The following is a 17,598-nucleotide window of genomic DNA, read 5'->3' on the forward strand; positions in this document are numbered from 1 at the left end:
AAAATCTTGTGTGTAGGCAACCCACAGTGCATCGCCCCCCCCCCCTCTGTCAGCCGGTCCCTATACCGAGCCTGCTCTACAGCAGGCCTTTAGGTTATTTACATACACTGCACTCTAAATCTTGTTCGTATAATCCAAAGAATTCTGTGCAACCGTAATATACAGAAAATGTCCTTGTATCACTAGAAATTTCCTCGTATTACACAAAAGTTTTCTTTGTATTACAAAGAAAATTTGTCTTTGTATTACGGTTGCGCACAAAATTCTTTGTAATACAAGAATTTTCTTTGTAAGAATTTAAGAGTGTGGAAAAACAAAAGGCGAACTTTTAAAGGCCCTTCGTTCGTGCCTCTTAAAGAGTACTAACACCCTGTTACCCTGTTATGTAATAAATACAGCATCTTTGTTTTTTCATCGTAAAGGGCAGATGGTTTCCTGTCACCTCAAATGGTTCATTGTCTACTTATGAAAGTAGGCATGGTTGGTATGTTTGCATTAAAGAAATTAGGTACCGAAGCGTAGAATGTCGAATATTTGGTTGAAACGTATTCATACACATGAGGGCACAAGAGTGTAAATTTCGAGAAAAAATTCACACGTTTGTAAATTTAACGAAAAATTCCAGACGCTTTTGTAAATTTTACTACTACTATCTTAAGTGTACATTCACACACCTGCAAGCGTGCGACATTGCACACTCTTGCGTATTCAGTGCACACATGGCCATGTCTCTTTAATGTAGACATACCAGGCCTTTATGGTGATACTGAATAAAAATTTGCAAAATTGTACGCGTGAAAATTGACATTTCTCATATTAGATATTCTAACACGCTCAGTGTGGCGTGATCACTATGTGGTCACGCTTTGCTGGCGTATTCAATCCTAAAGATGCGCAGCCGCACTGAAAAAGAGGACAGTATATTTTGTGCCATATAGCAGCAGACAGGTTGAAGAAAGTGTGCACCAAATGACTTGCACTAAAATAATCAAAAAGAAAATCGTACATTTTTAAAAGTCAATTTGATTTTAAAGTGAAATTGTATTTCCATCCACGCGGTTGCTAATTCGGAAAGGTATACATCACACCTAATAAATTTGTATCTTACTTGGACAAAGGTGATCAAGTTATCTGCACTGCTTTCCGCATAGATTCGAACACTTTTGTGCATTAATTTACGTGTACTACAACAATTTTGTCCGAGACGAAACGCGCGACGAAACGTTGGTTTCGCACGAACGCATGGCCAAAAAATAACGAATACATTTATCGCGATGTTTTACAAACTCAACCGTAAATGTACGACTGGCTTCACAAAGACAACTTACAGGGTTATTACAGTCCGTGAAAGTCAAAGTCAGAGAAGGTCAGGAAAACTGAGGACGCAGTAAGTAAAATTTCTCCCGTCGACTGCTCCTTTGTCATCAAATGTGTAACAAATTGTTACTAACAATTCGCAAAAAAAAGTTATGAATTTTTATCCTGTTTCTCGAAATTTTGCCTTTTCTTTTGCCTGGAAAGTCAGTAAAAATCGAGATTTCGGTCAGGAAAAAGTAATGGAATGGTCAGTTAAATTAAAAATGTAGAATTTGTAATAACCCTGACCTAGTTGATTCATTTTTCCTATGAAAAATATACAAATTTACCATTTGGATTCGTCGTTGAAAACCTTCTCCTAAACTTTACGAAGGAATAAATTTTACATACTGTAAGAAATGAGAGACGGACACGGTACCAGCTACTGTGCACCGTACCCTCCAAACTGAAATATGCTACGGAGCATAGAGTACGGAGAGACCGTGCCCACACTGAAAATGCTAGTCAGACATCTCACTCTCAGAAGAGCGAGATCGAGATCAGTGACATGAGAGTAGGTCTTGTACTCCATATCAGTGACACAAATAATTTCGCTCTCTCACGAGCGAGATATCTGACTCTGGCTCAATTTGAGTCATAATCTGCGGTCCTCACTTATGAGAGTGGGGTTCCCCAAAGCAATTGGGCGAGGTCAGGGAAATCGTACTCCTTCAGAGAGAGAATTCGATGCACATGACTCAAATAGGGTGAGCGTTATAGTTATCGCTTTGATTGAGCGAGGCAAAATTGCCTCACTCATTTCGAGAACGACACCTCACTGAAATGTTTTCGGTGCACTGACTTTTTAATACGGAGCCCTTAAACGGCTTCACCGTATCCACAGAAAGCAGTACGGAAGAATCGTTTTACGACTCTGTAGCGCTCAAACGGAGGTACGGTCGGTCTATACTTAGCGCCATTTTAATAAACGGAAACCACCGGATTACAATTAACGGGTCTAACCGTCAGTTTGCTATTGCCGTTATTAATTTTTGCAGTGCAGTGATGGCCTGTCTTCGTCATCGTCTGGGATCATGTGCACGTAGCATTTCTCTGATGTTAGAAGAATGTTCGACCGGTAGTACTTACATGCATGTGCGTTAATCCGGTGTGTGGTAAATGGTGCCACTCACTCTTTCTCTTTCCTGCTCACTATCCGTCTGAGGCACTCGCGCGCGGACCTTCACGGTAGGGTTAGGGCATGTCGTCCCAGCGAGACGCGGGCTCAAAGTTCACGCGAGCGAGAGAAGGCGGGCTGAGGGGCTGCAGTGCGTCCGTTTCGACGAAAGTGTCGGAGTGAGCTGCTTAGCCCCCTCGTCCGCTCTGTAGCATGTTCCCGGCGAGACTGCCGCCACGGCTACGCTAGCCCCACCAACAGCCCTCCCCCCTCCCACTGGCCCCCACTGGGCCGGCGCGGCGGCGTACCTCCCGCGTCGCGGGCCTCTTCCGATACGGATGCGGATGCTTAGTGGTATATTTCACTTTCCCTGGTGACACTTTCTATCCCTTGTCGCTTTTCACCACGGTGCTATGAGTTCGCATTTTCCTGTGAGTATGATCAGTCGTGCAGGAGTCCACGTTCCCCCGGTTTTACCATTTTCATTTTTTGTTGCTATGTGTTTCTGATGTAAAGTTTTAAAAGGGCTGCGCACATCGCTACCTTCTCTTTTTAATTTTTCGGAAGTTTAGTGTCAGAGTCTCCAAATGACGATAAACTTCCATCCATGATATATTTCGCGGAGGGCTGTGTTACAGTTAGCTACGCCCCCTTTTTATTGGGCCTCTTGTCCATATAGAAGTCTCGGTTCGCGGAGTTGGGCGCGAGGAGCGCTCCAGAAGTTTTTTCAAGAAAGCACCGTAAACTTTTTCAACACGTTTCCTCATTAATATATAACACAGGCCGTGGCCCCTGGCCTCTCCCGGTGGGCCTAGTCATTTCGCCATTTCGCTCTCTCGCAATTCAGATTAAGTTGTCCGAGCAATTGGCCTAAGTCCAGTGGTCCAGTGAGCCGCTGAGACCCTCTGAAACCATTACAGGGGGTAGGGGGGAGGTCGGTGCAGCTCCGAAAGCCCTTCGCCCTGGCCTCGCCTCTCCCGGTCCCTCATATACCGCCCTGGACGTGATGCTAACGGCGCCGCGTGCTCCTGGTCGTCCCGTTCTTGCCCGACCCGACCCGCGTCCCATGCCCGACCCCACGGCCTATGGACCCTCCATGGCGTGATTGCAAAAAGCACTCTTCCCGGTGTTGCAGTGCTACGAGGTCCTGCGGGCCGCCATGACGCAGGTGGCCGGCAAGCAGTCTCCCAGCGGATCTCCTTTCACGCCTGTGCACGCTTTCGTCATGAACCCCAAGTCCATTACCATGGGGCAGCTGTACGGCGAGTTCGACGCCGTCACGCACGAGTGGTACGCACTCGCTCCACTTCGCCCCCATGGGGCGGTCTGGGAAATCGGTTACAGCCGAGCCCCCTCGTGGAAACAGTGCCGCTGCCGTTTGTTGACACCGCATGAAAAAGTGTTTTCCTTTCCCCCTCAAGGACGGACGGCATCCTGCCGTCGCTGGTGCGCGTGGGCGCGGCGCAGACGGACGCGGACAAACGGTGGTACGTGTTCGACGGCCCCGTCGACGCCGTGTGGATCGAGAACATGAACACGGTCCTGGACGACAACAAGAAGCTGTGCCTGACGAGCGGCGAGATCATCAAGCTCAGCGAGCACATGACCATGATGTTCGAGGTGGCCGATCTGGCCGTGGCCAGCCCTGCCACCGTGTCGCGCTGCGGGATGGTGTACCTGGAGCCGAGCGTGTTGGGCCTCGCTCCCTTCCTGGACAGCTGGCTCCTGACGCTGCCCCAGGTGAGCGACTGCGTCTCGTCTGGCACGTCCCGGACGGAGTGCTTCATTAGCAGACCGACGCCCACATAAATTTTCTTTGAAAAGCGTCTGCTTGGTAATTAACAAAAAAAAAAAATAACAAGAGAAGGAGAAAATGGAGCGCTGACTATCGGACAAAAGGCTCATCCGTGGGCAAGGAAGCGTAGTGAATCTCAAGTTTCTTTGCCGCAGCACGGGCTGGACGCGCTTCCCTCCCTAGAATCGGACCTGCGCGCGGTCCTCGCCGACTACCTCGTGGGTGGTGTGACGGCTCTGCGCGGCGAGCTAGCCGTCGACGAGTACCTCGAGTCGTCGGACATCTGCATCGTGCAGGGCTGCCTGCGCCTGCTGGATGCGCGCCTCGCACCCCTCCGGGGTCCCAGGCCGCCCCCTGCTGCGCCGTTCCTCGCCCTTTTGCGTGAGTTTCTGAACACCCCCAAATTAAATAGAAAAAAGGAAAAGAGTACAACTAGCAAATATGTTTCGTCCAGCAAAAGGGTTATTCAAGCCCTCGATCCACACTACGTTTTGCTGGGCCAAGAGCTGAATACGTTGTACGTGGTTTAGGCAGGTCCACTTTCCCGAACAATAAAGCACGATCTTTATTAAGAGAAAATGAAACCACCACGACCTCTTTACGAAAGGCCCTGATTGTGTGGCGTGCGGCCACTTCACTTCTCCAATCCGAAAGCTTTGTCATGTCTGTCCACATTCCGTTTTCGAACCCTAACGAGGGGGGGGGGGCTCTGCTGCGCGAGAGAGGAACAATGTGTGTGTGGTGGAGGAGAGGGAGGCAGGTAATGCACTTTGTATATTAATTGTCAAATATTCGGGCACATTTCCAAAAATAAATTTAATAAAGTTCTTATCTTAACATACTTTTAACGATATGTATTGACTTGGAATTCTTCGACAAGCGAGCGAAAACCGGCCATCGTTAATTTACGATACTCATTACTGATGGGGTAAAGCGCTTATTTTTGAATTATTAATTACAAAAAGTATTGATAATTATCAAATACATTCATCGGTGTGCAAGCGTGCGCAGACGCTTCTACGCAAATTGCTACTCCCTCGGACGTTTTCCTGGTTGTGAGCGCCCTGCGGACGGCGTTGCTCCACTCTCCGCTCACAAAGTGGTGCCCTGTTTTTATTTCAGATGCATGCTTTGCTCCATGTTTTTGTGTATACTCTTTCATTAGCGCTTTTCGCCCAGGATGTGAGTCACGCCACTCTGTCTGGTTCCAGCCGAGCTGCTCGTGCCGTGGGTGGTGTTCGCCGTGGTGTGGTCGGTGGGCGCGACTTGCGACGACGCCTCCCGGGAGAGGTTCTCCCAGTGGGTGCGGGGCACCATGGAGCGGCGCGCAGCGCGCCCGGCCTTCCCCGCCCAGGGCCTCGTCTACGACTACCGACTCCACGACGGCGGCTTCCAGGACGCGACGGACGACGGCGAGCCCGCCGCCCCGCACTGGGTGCACTGGATGCAGGGCGAGGAGCCCTTTGTCATACCCAAGGAGATCCGCTATTCGGGTAATCCACCAATCGATTCTGCTGAATGGAATAGTTTGGGGGTGCTTCTATACTCGGCCTTCTTTCCTCCGGTCCTCGTAGACATCGAGGTGCCGACTCTCGACACGCGGCGCAGCGCCGCCATGCTGGGGCTGCTAGTGACGCAGGGGCACAATGTGGCGTGCGTGGGGCCTACGGGCACGGGCAAGACCCTCACGGTGGTGGCCAAGCTCGACCGAGGGCTGCCCGACAAGTACATCGCCGACTTCCTCTGCTTCTCGGCGCGCACTTCCGCCAAGCAGACTCAGGTGTGTTGGCGCGTCTAATTTTCCTCGGAGAGCCGGCCAGCCAATGTGTGACACGTGAAGCGTGGCTTGTGTCGCCGGAAAAGGCGCGCCCGACTGACTCTGGACGGATATGATAGATTGGCTGAAATCACGCCCACAGGACGTGATAGACGCCAAGTTAGATCGGCGAAGGAAAGGGGTGTTCGGGCCGCCTCCCAACAAAAGACAACTCTTGTTTATCGACGACTTCAACATGCCAGCCCTGGAGGTGTACGGCGCGCAGCCCCCCATCGAGCTAATTCGCCAATGGCTCGACTTTCAAGGTATCCCCATGAAGAAAGATGACACCAAACGAGCAATTATTGCTTTGGAATGTGTCGCATGTCATGTCGCTTGTTTAAATTGTTTGCCTTTTTTTTTCACTTTTCGCAGGCTGGTATGATCGAAAGGCCGTGGGCGAGTTCCGGCAGATCGTCGACGTCAACCTGATTGTGGCGATGGGTCCGCCAGGCGGTGGTCGCAACCCTGTCACTCCCCGGGTAATGCGCCACTTCCACTACTTGTCCTTTACGGAGTTGCAAGAAGACAGCAAGGTGTGTACTCCCGCTAAAACTCAAGGGCTATTTTGGGGTCAGAAACGCGAGTAGCCATATCGAAATTTGCCTGCAGATGACCATCTTCGGTACCATCACCCGCTGGTGGCTGTCGCGCACCCAGACCCTGGCTGACGAGGAGGAGCGCCTGGTGCGCGCCAGTCTGGACGTCTACGACGTGGTGCTCCGGGAGCTGCTGCCCACCCCGACCAAGACGCACTACACGTTCAACCTGCGCGACCTCAGCAAGGTGTTCCAGGGAGTGCTCATGGCCGACCCGAAGAACGTCGCCTCGCTTGATCAGCTGCTGGTGCTCTGGTACCACGAAAACCTCCGCGTCTATCAGGTACGGAGCTGGATCCAACCGACTTGTTGGGCATCCTGCGGCAGTAATAAATTCACCTTACATCGACGTGCACTGTGCAGGACAGGCTGGTGGACGACAAGGACAGGGCGTGGTTCAGCGAGCGACTGCGGGCCGTGATGCGGACGCGCTTCAACCAGGATCCCGTCGGCGAGGACCCACTGTACTTTGGTGAACTGTCCAATCCGGAACGGGAGTATGACAGAATCACGGACGTGGACAGGGTGAGCCTTTACTAGGAATAGTCAGGTAAGGGTTCTCCTCCGGTGACGGAGGTACGACGTACGGCCCGCTTCAGACTGTGCTCTAATTGGATCGAAATGCGAGGTGAACAGGGCCCACTGGGCCTCATGATGTATGTATGGCGGACCTAATCAGTGATCGGCCCGTGCACCTGCCTACCCGAGCTGCCCGGGGGGAAACTCAATTATTTACAAAGCCAGCATACCCAACGCATGATCACGTTCATCGCCAACTCCAACTTAATTTGAACAATAAAAGCACCAAAAATAGTGGTGGTCAGTGAGGCCCCTCTCGCTCTGCTCTAGCTGTCTAGCGTGCTGGTGGAGCTGCTGGACGAATACAACTCGCAGAGCATTGCGCCCATGAGGCTGGTGCTGTTCACGGACGCCGTGCAGCACGTGTGTCGCATCGCCCGCATCCTGCGACAGCCGCAAGGCAACGCGCTCCTGCTCGGCATGGGCGGCTCGGGTAAGTGTTCAATGTGAAGAACTAGTTTCACGGTAAACTGTTTTGCATAGGTAGGGCGAGCTCAATTGCGTTACAAAGGCGGAAAGAGAGGGGTAAAACCTGTAAACACCAACGCTGTCCTATTTAGACGCGTGCTGCAGCACGACCATGGCCGTTTTTTGCGAGGGGGCAGTAACTTCTTACGGTTCGCGAGGGAATTAATACCTTCAGGTGATGTTCAGTAATTATTCAGTGATATTCACTATTAGAGTCTCACAAGTGCGCGAAATTTCGGAGTTAGTTGTCCCTCGGTTTTTTGCTACACCACGGTCCTGCCTGCTCTCGGCCTTGGCTGCTGACCTTTCTTCGGGGTGGGATGCGTAATCTCCCCGCATCTCATCATCGACTCACTTGATACTCACTTGATACTCGATCCCAAAGCCCCCATGCCCTGCGGTTTTCAATGCCTCTTTGCCGACACTTGACGGATGGCTTCGTAGGACGGCAAAGCCTGACACGGCTCGCCGCCTTCGCCTTGGACTTGACGTGCTTCCAAGTTGTGCTGAGCCGAGCCTACGGGCTGCCCGAGTGGCGCGAGGACCTGAAGCATCTGCTGCTCAAAGCCGGGCTGTACATGAAGGAGACGGTGTTCCTCTTCTCTGACACTCAGGTACGTATGCGGTGGCTGCAGCCTTGGATAAACCCTCCTCAGGTCAGGTGGCGCAAGGAGGAAGGGGGGGGGGGAGTGGAGGCTGGAACCAAGGCGCATGCGAAGGCCCGTATGCAATAGTATATACGGTGGCCCATCATCCCACCCCTACGGAAAGGTGTTATCGAGGTACGGTGAGCGAAATTTGGGACCTCGGCGACCAACGGCAATCGCACTTTACAGAAAATAACGCTGAAAGACTCACAACTTTATTTTCACGAAAACCGAGGTTGCACTGAGGCACGGAGTCTGTAGAATCTGCGGGGTAGTGGCGGTGAAAACACGCGCAATCACGCAAAACATGGACCGGGCGGGGCGCGCCGCGCGGGGGATCATGGCCGGCTGCGAGTAGCCAAGAGCCCTTCAAGGAGCGAGCTATGCGAGCTAGGCCCCTTCCTGGACAGATGAGAGAGGGTCGGGGTAGGCTCGCATAGCTCGCTCTTTGCCGGGCTCCATGAGTAACTTGGCTTGCACCGTTCCGCGGCCCTCGCCCACCGCCTGCCCTCCTTATATACCATCCCGGTCCATATTTTGCTGTGTTTGCGCCTACGCTGCTACTGTACACCGCAGATTCTACTGATTCTGAAAGGCCTCGTGGGGCCTTTCGTTGTCGTGCAATAGAAGTTGTGAATTTCTCGGCGTCATTTTCTATAAAGTGTGAGACCCTGTATAATACATAACAACGTATTTCTCTATGATTTGTTGGGTACTTGTCTCGTAGTTATTGCGTGAGCGGCGGGCGCCTGTCACCGATTGAGTAGGCAAGCCCGCTGGGTATGCCTGCGTACTGTGTTGCTTCTGAATCCTCAACAGGCGCCTTTTACTGAGGACCGCAGTGGGAGAGGGGACGTCTCGTGCAAGACTGTCCACTAATAGAGCGATGTTCGCGGAAATAACTCAAAATGAGTGACATTTGCAACCAAAAATGTCGCAAAAATGACTCGAGTGACTCGACATTCAGTGCTCAACGGAGCAAACGGAGCTTTCATAAGCTACTGGCATAACGCCCCCTAAGCTTCTTCAACCCCTCTCCAGATAAAATCAGAATCTTTCCTGGAGGACATCAACAGTGTGCTCAGCTCGGGTGACGTGCCAAACATCTACGAGGCCGAAGAGTTGGACAAGATTTATCAGTTGATGCGAGGCGTGGTGACGGAGCAGGGCCTGCAAGCCACGCGTTCCAACATGTTCTCAGCCTTCCAGCGGACGGTCAAGTCCAACTTGCATTGCATCATTACGATGAGGTATTATTAGCGACTAGTCTATACTTTATCTTGAAGGCTTTGAAAACATATGAGAAATCTTAATACCATGACAAATTTGCGTTGATTATTTTACAATGAATTCCTTTCATGAAATTTGCCAATTTACACGGAACTCAAATCAATTAAATTTCGAAATTTGTTCGACACTTCTCTATCGACTTACTGTTCTTCAAAGCGCGAGAACTGGCAACGTACAACTGCGTTTTTTAATTTACCAGTGATAGTTTCGTACATCAGAATTTGTAAAAAATGTCTGGCACTAACAAATGCTTTTATCTGAATTACAATGAATCGATTGTGAGTTCAATGACTAGTTTCTACAATTTCTTACTTTTCTCTAGCCCAATCGGAGATGTGTTCAGGGCACGGCTGCGGATGTTCCCAGCATTGGTTAACTGCTGCACAATTGACTGGTTCAGCACGTGGCCCGCCTCTGCTCTTAAGGTACGTCTCGCCCACCTCTCTTCTTTGTCCCGTTAATACCAGGAAGTGCCTCATTCATTTTCTGAAGATATTCCTCTTTTACTCCCTATCGAATATTCTCTTACCGTCTTGTTTTTTTTCTCTTGTCGACTTGCGATGTTTTTTTCTGACGACGGTGCTGAATTGTTTCTCCAGTCTGTAGCGACCCGTTTCCTCAGCGACATCCCCGGCATCGAGGTGTCGGGTGCGGTGCGCGACGGAATGGTGGCCGTGTGCCAGGACATGCACACCAGCGTGGTGACGGCCAGCGAGGTCTTCGTTCGGGTAATCAGCAAAGTTTCTCATTCATTAAGTACGTGTAGTGGCGGTGCTTCTGCAGCTAATCGAGGGCAGCGCACTAGTGACGCGTCGGGTGCAATGTTTCCATTCATCAATAAGATCAGAAAATTTCATTCGCGTTTGGATTAAATGTCTCGCCCTGCAGTTAAATTGGTTATTCCTGTGTATCCAATTCTTTACGCCAATTCCAATAAAACCAATAAACCTTATTCTGAGACTGCCTCGCCAGGCATTGGGGGTCTATCCTCCTGCATACTCAAGTGCCTCGATGCCTGTCAACGAGGCTGATTTCGCCCGGGTCGCCTAAGTGAATTTGAGTAGGGCTGGAGGGCGATCCCACGTGCAATTCAAGACCAGGTCTCTCCCGAGCGTTTCCCCAGGACCTTATGAGGCAAGCTAATGCAACGCCCCCCCCCCCCCCCCCTTCCCCTCTGGGGGAGATCGGGGTGGCGTCCAGCCAGCGTAGCCGTGGCCAATAGGGGCCTGGGTTGCCACTCTGGAAACTCAAGTGTGAGTCAGTCTCACACCAAATGGTGTGAGGCAAAATACCTCACACTAAATGGTGTGAGACTCTGTTCCTCACAACAAATGGTGTGAGACTCTCTGTTCCTCACACCATTTGGCTCGCCATTTGGTATGAGGAAGTATCACTCAACTTGCTGAGGCACAATGAGTCTCTCACAATTTGGCGTTTGCCTCATACCCCTTTTCGTGTGAGGTATACAGTCTCACACCATTCCGTGTGAGACTGTCTCACACCTTAGTTTCCAGAGCACTCCAGCGTCGCTCGGTAGAGATCTTGCTTTTGTGAGGTCGTGCCCCAAGCTTGCTTATACTCATTAGATTTAATTTAAACCAAAACAATTCTTTCTTACACATCGTGTTGTGAGTACTCAACGATTTCGTCTTCAGGAACTGTCGAGGCATTACTACGTGACCCCAACCTCCTACTTGGAGCTGCTGACGAGCTACTCGGAACTGCTGGTGAAGAAGCGAGCCGAGATGGACCAGGCTATCCTCAGGCTCCGCAAAGGTTCGTCCCCACTGAGGCTGATTTTGCGATGCTTTTAACCAAAAACAATGCGATAACTGGTGTGTTGCGATTCCCACGCTAAAGGGTATGATAACCCCAAAAAAGTGATAAAAGTATCAGATTATTGGGATAAGGCCATCACAAAAATATTTAATAACTTTTTATTACAGTTTTTGTGATGATTTTATCAAAATAATGTCATACTTTTATCACAATTTGGGGGTTATCATGCCCTTTAGTGTGGGAATCGCAAAACGCCAGTTATCGCAGAAATTCAATAAAAGTATCCCAAAACGGATTTCAGTGCCTGTCGCGATGGGATCGCCGTTGCCTGGGGCGCCACTTGTCCGATGGGACCCGGCACGGAGGCTCGGGCCGCACTTTATGGGATGGCGTCCCCTGCCGCTTATTGCTTTCTCTGTGGGCAGACAGTAGGAGCTTCCCTTTTAATTGCGAACGAAAGGCTGCACTGTTAAGTTGTAATGCCGCCTTCTGATGTTTTTCAATGTCGGCTTGTGCACTCGGAAAAGCTATTTGTCAGCCGAACAAAGAATTGACAGCGGGCAAAACGGTTTTCTGAGTGTGTTTGTGTGTGACAGTATTTTTTAATAACAATAAATGGTCGAGGTCCGGGGGTGACATTGCCTGTCCGCGTGTGATTTTATCGATTTCATATTCATCCAAAGTGACGACGATACATTGTTTGGTGGTGGCACGACAATGCCCAAATCATCATGTGTGTGGTGAGGCACGTGCGCGACCGCGACCCCCTGATCGCACGGCCTGTACCCCAAGAGCGGTATATCCGATGCGGACCGCCAGATCCGGCTCCTAATCAACATGGGCGTGGAGGGGCAATCTCACACAGAAGAGAAGCGTGCTTTGAATATAAAGAATTACGGGAAGCGAGAGAGCGGTTTGGTTGTGAAATGGGAGGGCGAAGGTCTTACGGCGGCGTAAAATTGCTTACCTATCGACCCCTAATAACACGCGCTGACGGACTCCGAGCGAGAACAGCAAGGAGCCCAAAGAAAGGTTGCGCGTCCCAGGCTGTCGAGAGGAAGGCAGTGATTGCTCTGGTTTCTCCCTCCCGCCTTTCCTCGGAATTTCCAATCAAAAGACCGTGTGGATCGATGATTCACAAAGAATCCTAGATCCAGAGAGAAAGTACAAGATGCCGACAATTAATCACCAGCTGCTCTCTCCTCTTCCTCTTGTTTCCTTTCCAGGTCTCGGCAAGCTACAGAAAACGGGCGAAGAGGTGGCGGAACTGCAGCAAGATCTGGCGGCTATGCGGCCTGCACTGCTCAAAGCCCAGCAGGAGACCATCGTAATGTTGGACAAGATTGCCGCAGACACGGTGGGTCCCCACCTGTTGACAATAATAATGTTACAATCTAACACTGGTTTGTATAACAGTTCAAACCTGTAATTATTTCAGTGTCAATTGTAAGGTGACACGAAAATATCAGTCTTAAAATTTATAAATTTTAAGGGCGGCGCCGATCTCTTCACTGTAATGTCTAGTCTTTTTTGACGATGCCGTGCGGCGAGAAGGTTTACAACTCGCACTACTTGATACTGGAAAAACAAATTAGGCGTACTGTAAATCAAACTGTATAGCTAATGTTATTACCTGTTAGGCTAATCTGTGAAGCTTTTACAGCTCGTCCGCGTGCAACCTTTTTTTTTTTCAAACGTTTTTTTGATGTGTGGCATATGGTGTTCGCAGGGGCGGGTGGAGCGCGCCAAACAGGAGGCAGAGCGGGAGGAGAAGACAGCGAGTGAAAAGAGCGCCGTGTGCGCTGCCATCGCCCAGGACGCCGAGGACGACCTGGGTGCGATTACGGAGACAGTGTGCGAGACAGTTTTCTTCGAATACGAGCTGTCTCTTGCGTATGGATATGAAATTGCTATGCCACTGGTGTGTTTGCCTCTGCCGCTGTCCTCGTGTTTCACCCAGGCTCATGTTGGAGGCCCAGCGCGTGCGAACACGTGTTTAAATAATGCGACAGAGCAAGGAAACAGTGAGGCTGAAAGTTTAACAAACAAATAATGGGAAAACGTAATGTCGTGGAGTCTTCGACGTGGACTGTAGTGTACTTATGTGTTACTAGGAATCACTTGCTTGGCTTTAAGGGGGCCCTTTATTCGCCAGATGCACCGAAAAAGTTGAAAGGTAATGAAATTTCTGACCAAAATTCTATTTATTTATTTTTGTAGCCGAGGCGATGCCCGCGCTGCTGGAGGCGGAAAAGAGCCTGAAGGCGCTCAACAAGAACGACATCAGCGAGGTGCGCGCGCTCAAGAAACCGCCTGCCGGCGTCGTCCTGGTCATCGAGGCCATCTGCATCGCCATGGGCGTTGCCCCGAATAGGGTAAGTATCACGCGCCCACGCGGCCTAGACCGTCCCAAAAAAATGCTGTTTTCAAAAAGTGCTCGGGACACATTGCCGCAGTAAACGGACTGACTAGTAGATACTAAAACAATTTTTTTCCGATTTTTTGAGTTAAATTTAGAGGTCGCGCATGAATTTTTAACGTTTTTTACCACAAAAGCTGCGATTTTGCCGGAATTAGCGAGTTGCAGCCTCCCCTGGACGCTCCCTCATCATTCTGATGGCGCACACTGTTCCCCTCTATCCCTCTCTTGCCCCTATCACATTGCGGGGTGTCTTAACAGCCTTTGACCCCTGTAAAATTATACCCCAAGAGAAGAAAGTAAAGTCCGAAACGGTGGTTCAGAGCCATGCACAGTTGAAAAAAGGTTGTCAAATTATCATACTCTCAGTGATGACTAGCTTGTTATAAAAACACTACCATTCGTTTTCATTGTCATGTGACAAAGTTCCTTCTATTTTGACCGTAGTGGTCCATAACAACGATTCCTACTTTTCACTATGTTGCAGCAATATTACAACAAAACCGTTGGAATGTTTGATAGTAGCAAGATATATCGTTACAGAACGAACAAGATTGTGTTATTACAAACTTGCGGTGCTGGTAGACGTAAATGACCACTGTTTTGAAATTAAAAATTGTTTCAGAAAATTTTGTGAACGTTGTTGGATTAAAACATGTTTTGTTTTTATCAACATTTGTTGCTATCAAACTTTGCATCAAATGTGTTCTAAATTTACAACAATTTTTTAACAGTGTACCATCATTGCTGCAGGCAAGAACAGTACAGTTAGAATAATGTACAGTTTAGTTTATTCCCAATCGACTATTTAAATTGACACAGGTTTAAAACCAAAAGTAAAAAAAAAAATGCCATAAAATATGTGAAAATCCCACAAACAATCCCCCGACCTCGACGGCAAGAATTGAACATTACTCTATTGTTTTGGTGTAATGCTCGTTTGCTAGATAAGGTACTCCTCACAGACGCAATTTGAGTTATTATAAATCTCTTTAGGGCTATAAGAATGAAGTAAGCATGCGGTTCGGACCCCCGCAAAGCGATAGGGGCGAGAGAGGGATAGAGGGAAACAGTATGCAGAATCAGAACAGTGTGGGACCGTCCAGAGGAAGCTGCAACTCGCCAATTCCCGCACAATCGCAGTTTTTGTGTTAAAAAACGTTAAAAATTCATGCGCGACCTCTAAATTCAACTCAAAAAATCGGAAAAAAATCGTTTTAGTATCTACTAGTCAGTCCGTTTACTGCGGCAATGTGTCCCGAGCACTTTTTGAAAACAGCATTTTTTTGGGACGGTCTAACGCGGCCACGCGCCCACTCGCCCCCACACTTTGGGGCGCCTTTGCCTTGCAAACTCCGTCCGCCTTTCCGTACTCTGTACTTACCTCCCTCGCACTCTCCAGAAACTTAACCATGACGGAAGCGCACTTCTCGCTCGTGTTTGAGCGCAGCGAAAATAAAGGCGAGCAGAGTGAGAGAAATGAAAGTGGAGGGGAAGGGCGAGCCGAGTGTCGGCAGGAGAGATGTACTTCCGGACGTATGAGTGAGAAAGGCGAGAGGCGTCAGTCTCCTTCATCTTTCTTCCCCCCCCTTTTTTTCTTCCTTCCCCCCTTAGCTCAGCTTCCTGTTGCGACTTTAGCGGTTGCGCTTCATACATCTTCTTTTTTTCTCTTTTTTTTTTATGAGACCCCGGCTGCTAAAATAAATGTTGGCGAGCAGTTTTAGTTCATGGTAACCGTAGACGTCAGCATGCGGGGCCTAGACAGTTAGGCTGGTCGTTCCTGTTTGCACTGAAATCATGAGAAATATAAAGAAAAAAACACCTGTTCCTGCATTTTGCAAATTATGTATGCGATTGCTTTTTATTACGGTCATCGGTAGGGCATGGCAGGGGACGTCACCTACGTCATCGTATGGTACGCATACGCATGAACAATCGCATCTCCCAACTATTCCCTTGGAAGACAACTTGTGTCACCAAGTACCGAGTTTGAAATTTAATAATACCCCTCCCCTTCCCCCCACCACCACCTTCTTTTCCAGCCACCGTCAACCTGTAGCACCTTCCCCCTCCCCCCCCCCACCTCTTCCCCTTTAGCTCTCCGTGGGGAGTCCACTGTTGACTGGCGGCTGAGATAATTAGTTTGAACTCACCCGGGTCCCTGCGTGCGTCGTCCCGATTTGATCCCTATGCCCTTTGAACTAACACGCTCCTGCCCCTAGGTCCCTGGCGAGAAAATTGGAGAGAAGGTCAACGACTTCTGGACGCCGGGCACCGCGCTCCTCGTCAATCCCGATCACTTCCTTAATTCGCTTGTCACCTACGACAAGGAAAACATGACGGAGGACATTGTCAAGAAGCTGAAACCCTACATCGAGAATCCGCAGTTTCAGCCAAACTTTGTCGTCAAGGTGGGTACAATTTTTAAAATTGACCTATTGGTGTGGGCTTTGCATCCTCTTGCGGAGAAAATTTGTGAGACCGTCTATGTAATTTAAAAATCGTCTCCTAAAACGCTGGCTTTGTTTCAATTAAGGGATTTTCTCCTCGTTTAGTAAAATAAGGAAAACAACCTTTCCTTTGATGTGGGCGAGCTTTGCACTTGGGGCTCTCCAGCTAATTGGCCGTGTTTTTTCATGCTGCTCTGGTATGAATACATGCAATTATATTTACATTACCTTTCCGTGGCAGGTGTCCAAGGCGTGCGGGTCGCTGTGCGTGTGGACTCACGCCATCTACAAATTCTACTTCGTGTACCAGAACGTGAGGCCCAAGAAAGAGAAGTTGGCCGAGGCCAACAGGGAGCTCGACATTACAAAGCAGGCACTCAAAGCCACGCGAGACCGGATGGCAGAGGTGGGGGGATTCGCGTTTCGCAATTATTTAAGGGGGGTCCTCGTCGAGTTTGCAACATTCCCACTCTCTGTGCCCAGATCATGGCGGGGCTGGAGGCGCTGCAGCAGGAGCTGCGCGTGACGGAGGAGGAGAAGGCCGAGCTGGAGGCGCGCGCGCAGCTGTGCGAGGACCGCATGGACCGCGCCCGCCGCCTGCTGGGCGGCGTGGCCTCGGAGCAGGGCCGCTGGGTGTCCACGGTGCGCGAGCTCGAGAGCGGCAAGGAGGCCCTGCTGGGGGACATCCTCGTCAGCGCGGGTCAGTCCAGCCGCGACAAGCGGCGCCCAGTGTAAGAATTTGCGTCTTGCCCGCTTTCTGCTTTCAGTTAGAGCCTTAGCTGTGTGCCCATGCCCGTGCCCCGGTTTGTCACTCGTCGTCAGCTTAAAATAGCGAGCGATGCGGCCCACATCAGCTTTCTGGTCGGCCCTAGTAGCGTCCCCCCTTTGCAAAGGATCACTGTACCCCATGTAGACATGCGAGTGGGTTGCCCTGCGGTGGCGATCAGTGCAGGTGCACCGGGACGTGGCCCTCGTAGCCCAACTTGATGTGTGCTGGCTACATCCGTTTGGGAGTGTACCCTACGTGTGAGGGCTGCGGCACAACAGTGTTGCGGGTCTGCATACGCCAGGGGCCATGGCGCCTTACGGGGAGAGCGAATAGGCAACCTAGCGTAATCTTGTGTCACGGCGTCGACACACATTGTGGTGGCCGTGGGGCAGGGCGCGTGTGTTGTTGATTCTGGGTCTAGTCCTCTCGACCTCCGCCCTACACTCGAATGTGGTCTTACCTTCCCACCCAGCTTCAAAGGGGTTCTTACCCATATGCTACAGCCCCCCCCCCC

At 50.3% G+C, this 17,598-nt stretch overlaps 2 protein-coding genes across 2 annotated transcripts; both read left to right on the plus strand.

The window, feature by feature from the left end:
* The first annotated feature begins 5,653 nt into the window (after positions 1–5,653).
* LOC127750656 (dynein axonemal heavy chain 1-like) lies at positions 5,654–7,237 on the plus strand. Its single transcript, XM_052272862.1, has 5 exons — positions 5,654–5,761; positions 5,843–6,350; positions 6,460–6,620; positions 6,697–6,966; positions 7,047–7,237. The coding sequence occupies exons 2-5, from the start codon at positions 6,158–6,160 to the stop codon at positions 7,221–7,223; spliced, it is 801 nt and encodes a 266-aa protein (XP_052128822.1). The 5' UTR covers positions 5,654–5,761; positions 5,843–6,157; the 3' UTR covers positions 7,224–7,237.
* A 338-nt stretch (positions 7,238–7,575) lies between these two features.
* Positions 7,576–17,050, plus strand: LOC127750658 (dynein axonemal heavy chain 1-like). The gene is made up of 12 exons (XM_052272871.1): positions 7,576–7,695; positions 8,175–8,344; positions 9,419–9,627; positions 9,990–10,092; positions 10,267–10,395; positions 11,323–11,443; positions 12,673–12,803; positions 13,176–13,281; positions 13,667–13,821; positions 16,088–16,276; positions 16,557–16,721; positions 16,799–17,050. Exons 1-12 carry the CDS (start codon positions 7,590–7,592, stop codon positions 17,048–17,050), a joined length of 1,836 nt encoding a protein of 611 aa, XP_052128831.1. The 5' UTR covers positions 7,576–7,589.
* The last annotated feature ends 548 nt before the right edge of the window (positions 17,051–17,598 follow it).

The sequence above is a fragment of the Frankliniella occidentalis genome, unplaced genomic scaffold (genome assembly GCF_000697945.3).
Source record: "Frankliniella occidentalis isolate FOCC.00 unplaced genomic scaffold, Focc_3.1 Scaffold227, whole genome shotgun sequence".
In the NCBI taxonomy this organism is placed as follows: Eukaryota; Metazoa; Arthropoda; class Insecta; order Thysanoptera; family Thripidae; genus Frankliniella; species Frankliniella occidentalis.

Bases quoted from the DNA above. Each gene is read 5' to 3' on its own strand.
- LOC127750656 (XM_052272862.1), top strand. From the start codon at position 6,158: ATGATAGATTGGCTGAAATCACGCCCACAGGACGTGATAGACGCCAAG. The intron at 6,351-6,459 runs GTATCCCCATGA...CACTTTTCGCAG, and splicing joins CCAATGGCTCGACTTTCAAG to GCTGGTATGATCGAAAGGCC. The intron at 6,621-6,696 runs GTGTGTACTCCC...ATTTGCCTGCAG, and splicing joins AGTTGCAAGAAGACAGCAAG to ATGACCATCTTCGGTACCAT.
- LOC127750658 (XM_052272871.1), top strand. From the start codon at position 7,590: ATGAGGCTGGTGCTGTTCACGGACGCCGTGCAGCACGTGTGTCGCATC. The intron at 7,696-8,174 runs GTAAGTGTTCAA...ATGGCTTCGTAG, and splicing joins GCTCGGCATGGGCGGCTCGG to GACGGCAAAGCCTGACACGG. The intron at 10,396-11,322 runs GTAATCAGCAAA...TTTCGTCTTCAG, and splicing joins CCAGCGAGGTCTTCGTTCGG to GAACTGTCGAGGCATTACTA.